Source organism: Amblyomma maculatum, chromosome 1, assembly GCF_055883805.1.
Source record: "Amblyomma maculatum isolate TAMU_Amacu chromosome 1, ASM5588380v1, whole genome shotgun sequence".
Lineage (NCBI taxonomy): Eukaryota > Metazoa > Arthropoda > Arachnida > Ixodida > Ixodidae > Amblyomma > Amblyomma maculatum.
In genome coordinates this window covers 68,131,486-68,141,471 of record NC_139344.1, presented here as the reverse complement: position 1 = coordinate 68,141,471, position 9,986 = coordinate 68,131,486, and the positions used below count along the sequence as shown (strand labels likewise).

The 9,986-nt window shown below is 45.4% G+C and overlaps 1 protein-coding gene across 1 annotated transcript in view; it reads right to left on the bottom strand.

Moving 5' to 3' along the window:
- Positions 1–9,986, bottom strand: part of LOC146202729 (transforming growth factor beta regulator 1) — a 61,070-nt gene that overhangs the window by 31,882 nt on the left and 19,202 nt on the right. Inside the window, exon 3 of the mRNA XM_084588282.1 lies at positions 9,442–9,656. Coding sequence (XP_084444408.1) covers positions 9,442–9,656 — 215 coding nt within the window. The remainder of the gene's footprint in view (positions 1–9,441; positions 9,657–9,986) is intronic.

Below are 9,986 nucleotides of genomic sequence, written 5' to 3'. Positions count from 1 at the left end.
GCCGGTACATTGCGGCTCACCGTTCTGCTTATACTAGCTCTGCGATTAATGTATCGCCAAAGTTTATCATATCGTTATTTTACGGCGGCAGAATAGGATTCACAATAAAGATGTTTCATGAGTACGCCATTTCGACAGCGTTGATCAGTTCCAAAGCGTCGATCGCCGCGGCTTCGAAGAGAAATAATTTAGGCCTATCGACGACTAGGGGGGTTACGCACCTCGCCGTAGTTGGCCGCGCTCGTTCGCTTCACCGTCACGGTAAGTGTAACATATCTCCGCCAGCTCGCAGCATCCCGCGCTGCAAGCGTTGCGAACTTGTGCACTTTCATTATAAAGCTAAGACCGCGCATTTTTTGATGTTTCGCGCTCAGCAACAAGCCGCAAAAACGATACTGCAAACACAGGACGGGGTATCAGTATGCAGACGCTTGGCTGTAGGCCGTAACCGAAGACGCCGGGCGGCACAGTAGACATCGGATATTCAATATGGGCAAACGAGTACACTGCTGAAGCAGACACGCTCGTACGCTTCGCGCACTCGAGTGCCGACGAGCAGCCTCCGTCAACAGACGCCGCCATAACCTCGGTTAACGACGCAAACCGAGGTCGCCAAAGTCGGTTTGCGATAACCGTGGTTAGGGGTGTAACTGTGGTTTGGTCTGCCATGTAAATGGCTAACCACGGTTTCGCGTAACCGCAGTTACACTAACCGTGGTTAACTCTGCCCGTGTAAAGAGGGTATTACTCTGCTGTTTACCTATCTCTGTCACCTTTCCCACCTGTGCCTGATGGTGACTATGTTGCTTGCCCTATCACCGAGGTCTTTCTCCACTGCAACGTTGTTCCTCCTCCCCTCATCGTATGTGTTACCCAGAACAGCACTTACCTTCCTATCCTGAACTTCAGTCTGTCGCCCCAGAAATATCCCTTGCTACCTTGTCCCCTCTCACAGACTGCATCATTTGTGCACTCACTCCTGGCCCACCTTCAAGCGTCCTTCAAACACCCGTATTCCCTACCACAATTACCAACCTTATTTCTGTGATGATTGCCTCTGACCTCAGCCTCGACCACGCTCAGGACCTGCACAACATTTTGTTGTCCTTCATGGCCATTTATGACTTGCGGTTCTCTGAGCCAAATCAGTTGTGACTCACCGCATTAACACCGGCGATGCAAAACCTGTACACCGGAGGGCTTATCGTGTGTCCCTTTCTGAGCGCCAAGTCATCCAGCAGGAGGTCGACAACGATATCATTGAACCTTCGAACAGCCCCTGGACATCTCCTGTTGTGCTCATTAGAAAGGAAGACAACAGTTGGCGATTTTGCGTCGACTATCGACATCTGAACAAGATTACAAGGAAGGATGTTTACCCGCTTCCACGAATAGATGATGCCTTGGATTGTTTACATGGAGCCCGCTACTTTTCCTCCATCGACCTTCGTAGTGGCTACTGGCAAATTTCTGTTGACGAACAAGACCGCGAGAAGACAGCTTTTGTCACGCTCGATGGACTTCACCAATTTAAGGTCATGCCTTTTGACTTTGTAACGCCCCTGCCACGTTTGAACGGATGATGGACTCTTTACTTTATGGACGACTTGTCTATATAACTTGGATGACGTGATTGTCTTCTCGCCCTCGTTCGAAAGCCACCAGTCGCCTTTCTTACATCTTGGCACTTTTCTGCTGTGCCGGACTTCAACTGAACTAAAAGAAGTGCAGTTTTGGTTGCCGCGAACTTAAAGTGCTTGGCCATTTGGTGAATGCCACCGGCGTGCAACCCAATCCCAACAAAGTTCGCGCTTTCAATGCTTTTCCATTTCCCCATCCACCCCGTGATGTCTGCAGTTTTATAGGACTGTGCTCTTATTTTGGCCGGTTCGCCCCAAACTTTGCCGCCGTTGCTCACCCTCTCACCAATCTGCTGAAGAAAGGCGTTCCTTTCTCTTGGGGACCAGAGCAGGCTAACGCATTCTCCACCCCCATAGCTGTTCTCACCAATCCTCTTGTGTTGGCCCATTTCAACCCGTCTGCACAGACGGAACTTCGCACCGACACCAGTGGCCACAGGATTGGAGCCATTCTTGCACAGCGACAACGCAGCCGACACAGCGCGACTGCCTACGCCAGTTGTCTCCTGTCTTCAGCGGAACAAAACTATTCTATTACGGAACTGGAGAGCCTGGCTCTCGTTTGGGCCATTGGAAAATTCCAACCCTACTTTTTTGGCCGACCCTTCACTGTTATTACCGACCACCACGCCTTATGTTGGCTCTCTTCCCTCAAGGATCCTGCTGGCCGCTTTGGCTGCTAGGCACTGCGCTTATCCGGTCAGCTCCACCAGAATGCAGACTGTCTGTCCCATTATTCCCTCGATCCCCCTTCCCTACAGACCATGAGTCGAACCCCTGTGTCCTCTCTATATACAACTTTTCCCACATTGCCAACGAACAGCGCTTGGACCCAACCCTCCGATCTCTCATCGACCGCCTCCGCACAGACAGCCATCACTCTTCCCTCGCCCTGTTCTTCCTTGATGGGAACACGCTGTACCGCCGCAACAAGCAACCTGACGGCGCTGAGAATTTGCTGGTCGTTCCCCAACACCTACGCTCTGCCGTTCTAGAACAAATGCATGACATTCCTAATACTGGTCATCTTGGCCTCTCATGAACATATGAACACGTGCGCCGGCGTTTCCTCTGGCCTGGCCTCTATTGATCCGTCTAACGTTATGCAGCCGCTTGCGATCTCTGTCAACGCCAAAAGAAACCCCCTGTTCTGCCTCCTGGACACCTACAGCCTATTGCCATCCCAACTGAGCCATTTTTCTCGTGTTGGCCTTGACCTCCTAGGACCCTTCCCGGAGTCCTTGTCGGGAAACAAATGGATCGCTGTGGCCACCGATTATGCCACGCGGTATGTTATCACTCACGCTATTCCAACCAGCTGCGCCATTGACATTGCTGACTTCCTTTTGTACGACGTCATACTTCACCATGGTGCTTCCCGTCAACTACTTACTGACTGTGGCCGCTGTTTCCTTTCCCAAGTTGTTGACGAAACACTTTTTGCTCCATTTGGCACAAGTTCACCACGGCGCATCACCCTCAGACGAACGGCCTTACGGAATGTCTTAACCGCACACTCATCGACATGCTCACCATGTATGTATCCGACAATCACTGCGATTGAGAAATTAGTCTGCTATTTGTCACCTTTGCATATAACTTCGCGCCATGACACTGCTGGGTACTCTCCATTCTATCTTCTTTTTAGAAGAGACCCCTTATTGCCCTTCGACACTTTGCTTCTCACCGCTGTCCCCGTCACAACTTATGCCCGCGATACCATCGCCCGAGCCAATGCTGCTCACCAGATTGCTCGTCACAAGCTCTCCATCTCTTAAGAAGCTCAAAAATGCCGCTACGACGCACACCACCGTGATGTTCACTATCCTCCCGGATCTCTGGTGTTGCTCTGTCTTCCGTGCTGTCGTGTTGGGCTGTGTGAAAAACGTCTGCCATATATACAGGTCCTTATAGTGTACTACGCCCAGTGACCGTGGTCACCTATGAAATTACACCGCTCTGCCCAAGGTCTCCATCCACTACACCCACTTCCGAAATCGTACATGTGGCCCGCCTCAAGCCGTATTATTACCCCTCCACACCGCACGCCTAATACGCATCGGGACATTGCCTTTTGCTGAGGGGGATAGTGTTACCAGGAAACGCGTGACCGAAGTGGTGTGCTCACAGACAACGATGACGACCGAGGAACGCGTGGACGACGTAGTGTTCTGAAAGACGATGACACTGACAGAGTGAGTGCTGCACAGGTCCTGAAGTCTTTGCGCCGAGTTCCGCCCGTCACAGCGCCAGTTACATTAAATACATCTCTGTAACAATATTTTCCCAGAACAATTACCTTAAAGGGGCCACAAAATGAGTCCTTGTCAATCAAGAAAAATCTTAAAATCAATAATTGCTTGTAAAGTGTTTTCTATTCGTTTGTATAAGCGAACAGATAGCTTCGCTGGCCACTGCACCAGACCACTGCATTATCACTGCAGCCAATCAGCCTGCGTATTTAACTGCCACTCTCTTGTGCTGTACATAGCATGCTGTCATCTTCATCAACTCCCTTTCATTTACAATGGAATGAGAACATACTGCTATCATTTTGCCCTCTTTAAGGAGTACATACACCAAAGTTTGGCTGCATTTTTCTTGTTAACAATGCATAAGATGTTCCTGTACATGCATCACTGCACAGTTTTTGCCTACGACTGCTAAATAATTTATAATTACATTTCTAATTCTTATCTCTTTTGGTTTAACGGCGGAGCAATAGCTGTGAGGTCAAAGTCAAGCTTAAGTCATGTGAAGCATCAACAAACAGCGATATAATTGCAGATTTCTCACTTGTGATTCTTGTTCTTGGGACAAGCTGGCTTTGTTGTTACATTGAGTTAAAATGACAGAGGAACGATTGTAACGATTATATCGCTGTCTTTTTGGTGTCTCATGTGGCCTAATTTAGTTTTGACATCAAAGCCATCACTCAACTGTAGAAACCAAAACGAAAACAAGGTTATATATAATTTAGCGGTCATGGGCAAATAGCGTGAGGTGATCTGTGTACAGTAATGCCTTACACATCATTACAAGCAATAAAACATGAGCCCAAAAATTAGACGTTTATATTAAGTTGCATTAAGTGGTAAAAAAAAAAAACACGACTGCGCTTAAGTCGGCTTAAGAGCAGAAATACCAAAGGCCACTTTACAGGACTTTTTTCATTAACTACATTGTCACTGTCATCCCTACTATCACAATCATCATCACCATCACTGCTATCATCATTACCATTAAAAACTAAATGAACTGTCATCGTCATCGCTACTACCATTACTACAGTACACAAAGAAAAATTACAATCTGAGCCCTACGAGCCCAGAGTGGAGTAGCAGTTCGCATGCTCAGCCGGGGATAGCACGGTGAGTGATTAGATTTCCGGTGGAGATAGATTTTCTTTTCTTTTTTTTTTTTCATTAAGTGGCAGTGTGAAGGACATTTTCTCGTCACACTTTCTGTGCACGCCACGCGTAAAGCAAGAAAAGCTTTCGCCTTAAAATTTTACACTGCGCTACCACTAAGGTCCCCAATCACCAATTTCGCTGGTTGTTGCCTGGAGTTCAGCCTTAAAATCTTACCTCCTAACTGAAAGCAATGAAATTCAATATACATAATTTGAATTTGATCAACTAAGCTAAATAGGCCGTAAATGTAATATAAACGTGTTGACATAAAAAAAAAAAAAAAACCTGTATATTGCATAACAATGCTGCACTACCCATGAAATGAGCTGCAGACTGACAGCATAAAAAAATAGCATCAGTGTCGACTTTTTCTTTCCATCCTCTCATCTTTCTCATTATACCACACAGCAGCTGGTATTTTGTTTTTTGTTTCTGGTTTTTGCCAAGCACTTCAAAGTTACTCAGTCGAGGTAGCTGTACATATACAGTCCATCCCGGGTATACTGAACTCCAAGGATAGAAAAATACCTCTATCTGTCGATAATTCAATAAATAAAATATATCAAGAGATAAGCTTCTCTGTTCCACGAAATCGTGCATATGATGTACCCACGCTATAGCAGCGCACTCGCAGTGGGTGCAGCTTCTCGCAACGTGCACGAGCATCAGCGCGTCAAGTGTCAATTCGCACAAGGCTTCGGAAAAGGGGATGTGCCTCTGAGCAGGCAGCCCGTCTCAGTGCGCAAAAAGTGATCATGGAGGCACTATTAGGAGAAGTGCCCCTTGCAGAGGCACAATGTTCAGTTCGATATATTGGATGTTCCGCTGAACGGGAGTTCAATAACGGCAAACAATACTCCTATGCCTCTGGATACGAGTTTCAAGGGGATATTCTGAGAGTTCGAAATAAGCAACAATTCGATATATACCTATGGGTTCAATATATCCAGGCTCAACTGTATCTCTCATCTCACTCCATCTGCAGCACAGCTGTTACCAACTCCATGAACAAGCACGCCATACGCCTTTCCATGTGCTGCAGGCAATGAGCGTAGTGCCAATATCCGGCCATCTCTACAATGCAATGCCGCTTGTTTGTTGAAAATGAGACCCTAGAGTTTTTAAGCCTCAAGCCAACGAGCCCTTTGCGCATATGTGATTTTAGTCAGGGGTAGGCAGCATGCGGCACATGCGTGATGCTTACATGATCATATCAGGTCTCTGCCAGCGCCTGTGTGATGATGCCCTACCTTTTCTTCACTGGCAAGAAAGCTTCCTCACCAAGACAGGACCTTCCCGCAAGGAAACTTCTCCGCATTGTTCCTTGAATGTATGTGGAAGCCATTTTAAGGCACTGCGCTTTTGTGTTCAGAGGCATGTTGCATTTTTTTCCTTAACAGCACCGCATGGATACCCTAAGAGGGCCACTGCGTAACGTTAACATAGTATGTGGTCACTGTTAAAGTTCGTCTTAACCAAAGGACATGTGGAAATGTTCTGCCTGAAGCAAAATTTTTTCTACATGGAGTCCTATGGAAATCCAACCAAAGGTCCTATTATTCATCTTATCTACCATCCTCAGCATTTCCCAGACAAACTTCCCCAGGAAACGAATCCTCGCATAGGGCATACATGTTCACAACAACCTGCTTGTCCTGTTTCAATATCGACATAAGAATCTTCAAAAAATGCAAGCAGGAGTGTTAAAGGCAGCCTTGCTGGATGCCATCTGCTAAAAATGAGTGGGAACATGAAAAACCTGACACGAACAAAAACGACAAATGCAAAAGCCTTAATGTATGGACCTTCGAGTGTTCTGGCAACAATAACAGCATGCCTGATTAAAATCCCAACTCAATGCATTATGAAATAAGCCTGCAAACAAAGCATTTACTATGTTTCGCTCATCACAAGCAACACACTTTTTATGGGTTGTGAATGAGGGCAGCACGATCAAGGGAGCAGTGTTGCACCTATTATATGAAGCAGAATGTTGATTGTATGTTAACATCTAGTGGACCAACCACAAAGGAACATAAAATAACTGGTAATTTTAACAAAATCAACACCACATCGCCTGAAAGAATCAGCTAACAGGCATATGTTAATCACGCAGAGTTTTGTGCGAGACTATCTCTGTACTGCAGGCCTTGTGCATATAGAGGCATGATGCCTTCTTATCCACAGAGGGGTTCAACATTAGTAATATATTTCCGGGTATTTTTACTGCTGGTTGCACTTGATGATGCCGGAATCAGAGAGAGGGATGGATGAAAGAATCAAATAGAACTGAATGAAAACAGTAGCGTTGTAGCAGTCTCACGTGCCTTCCTTTCACTGCACAAGAAAAACTAAAGACACAAACTTCAAGTAATTGCTCAGAGATGACAGAGCACGAAAAAAAAGACATGATTAGCCTCGCTTTCCATCAGTTCATACGATTAGAAATCTGTATACAAAAAGGCTGTTTTACAGGAAGACACTGTGTAAACTGAAAATTGCTAGATTTTGTGTACCTCATCTCCTGATTTCATTATACATACACTGTATAAAAACCTTCACTGACGATAACACTGATTTTAAATTCCCTCCAAAGTGCCATGCACAGCCGTTTTCGATCATTTTTAAATCATCAAACAGCAATTTATTTGTTTCTCATTTATTCCTTCACAGCTTCAAGAAATTAGACTGACTGTTTCCGTCCACAAGCATGAGTTTTATGATGAAGTTACAAAAAAAAAAAAAAAAAAAAAAAAGCCCGATTCCACATAGGCAAACTCGTGGAGCAGTTTTCCATTGGATCCATTGAGTTGCCCCCTTTAAGCTTTGAAAATAGACAGTACACATGGGTACTCACATGCGGATACCACACAGCAGCTGCTTTTCAACAGCATGAAGCGGATGGAAAGGGCTCATGCAAGGAAACTAAAGAGAGCTTACTTTATGGACTTTGCCACCTTCTGCACTACAAGGTAAAGCTGCAATGCTTCAGCACACTTTAATTGCAATTACTTTACTATAAAAAAAAGGTCATTCAGATGCACTGCAATCCTTCAAACTTTACAGATGAGTTCCAATTTCTCCTCTGCCAGCAAAGTAAAGCAGTTGTTACTTAATGCAGGCTCACTGTGTTGGGGTTTTCAGGCTCAGGGTAAATGACAGTCATAAGAGGAATCATTGCAAACCTTTCTACTACGTCACTATGGATGTAATTTTTTTGTGGCTGTAGCTGCAACTAAAATATGTGACTTTTTACCTGTGTATGTGAATTTTCCTTTTAATTATGGGCAGCAAGCTGGGCTTTTCAGTATGCCCCCATCCCCAACAGTCGAGTCTCCCATATATTGCCTTTCAATATGTTGACAAAAAGAATTGTCATTCCCAGTGTTTTCACTACTCCCAGCACCTATTCCCACAAATAGCTCTTAAATACTTGTTAACTCTAATTGCCAAGCACCGAAAATGCGGAAAACAGTTGCAAAAGATTTCATCACAAGTGGTCCCTTGATTACATAAGTGTACGTACCTCGCAAATTCATCACAAAAATACGAATTACATGGCTAATGTTAATGCAACATTATGACAAATTTTATTGCGAAAGCAATACTGCTCGCAGTTTGAGCCGTCAGCGTGGCCCGGCGGTGACCACCATTAACCTTTGACCTTTAGCCGACCCCCGTAGACGACCCCAAGCTGGCAGGAGCTGCCAACCTGGGTCTCTCGTTTCACATGGGACGGTTATGTCAGAATCAGCCTACCAGGACCTTCGCATTCACGTTACTCCTAGAACCCAATAAGGCACGTTCATACGGCTTGGTTAAAGAGGGGCTTTATATGTGGCCTGGCAGGAGCTGCCAACTTGGGTCTCTCAGTTCACATGGGACGCTTATGTTAGAATCAGCCTGGCAGGACCTTGGCATTTCGTTACCCCTCTAGGCCACTAAGGCAATTTTATACGGCTTGGTTCAATCGGGGCTTTATATGTGGGCTGGGGAAGAAGAAAAAGAAGAAGAATTAGAAAAATGCTCGGTCACCCGCAGCTATTGCTTTCGCTCAACATTCGGTTCAGCAGCATTGCACTGTTCTAATTTTTAGGCTGTTTTGCCATTAGAGTGAGCTTTGCATGAGTTTATCTTTTCATGGGCTTCCTGCATTTCTGACAGCTTACACCTAGCCTTGAGTTGATAAATGTGATGGAGAAGATCATTCCATCAAGCATGCTTAGTAACCGAGAGTTAGAGGAGCAGAAATAAAAATTATTCACATTTCTCGCGCTCTATGTCATATACGCAACATCAGGCGCTAAAGGGTTAAAACAGGCATGCTAAAAAAGAAAACAAATGTCACACAGGCATAAGCAAGGCTAAGTAGTTCATGAAAGCCCAACCTGTAGTTTGGACACTTGCGTGCTCCAGGACAGCTTTGCACCAGGTTTTGTATCGTTGGATGAGGTAGGGCAAAAAAATCTGCACCCCGAGCAGCAGGCACAATCACCTCTGCACCACACGCTCGATTGACGGCTCGTAACAAGGCAACATAGCACTCATCTGGACTGCTACCCACAAAAGGTCGCTCAGGTGCGTCCTCTGCAACAATCTCAAACTGAAGAGAAAAGAAGAAAAAAAAAAAGGGAATGATATCAACATACTTTGGAGCTAGGATTCCACTATAATAAAACTGTTAACCTGCCTTGTTTTCTATGCCCCAGAGACATTATTTATCATTGGCACTTCAAAGGACCTCCACACTTTTAGTTAGGCTGTCCATAATTCAATAAAATGCCACACATTAGAACGTAAGTGCCAGTTCCTAGGTTTCACGTCGGTGGAGAGGTAGTTAGTAGCAGTAGTCAATGTAGGCTGTAGTTAAGTTGCCACAGCAACCATCCACAAGATTGTCAGAAGTAGTAGTGGCACTAGTACTAGTAGAAAA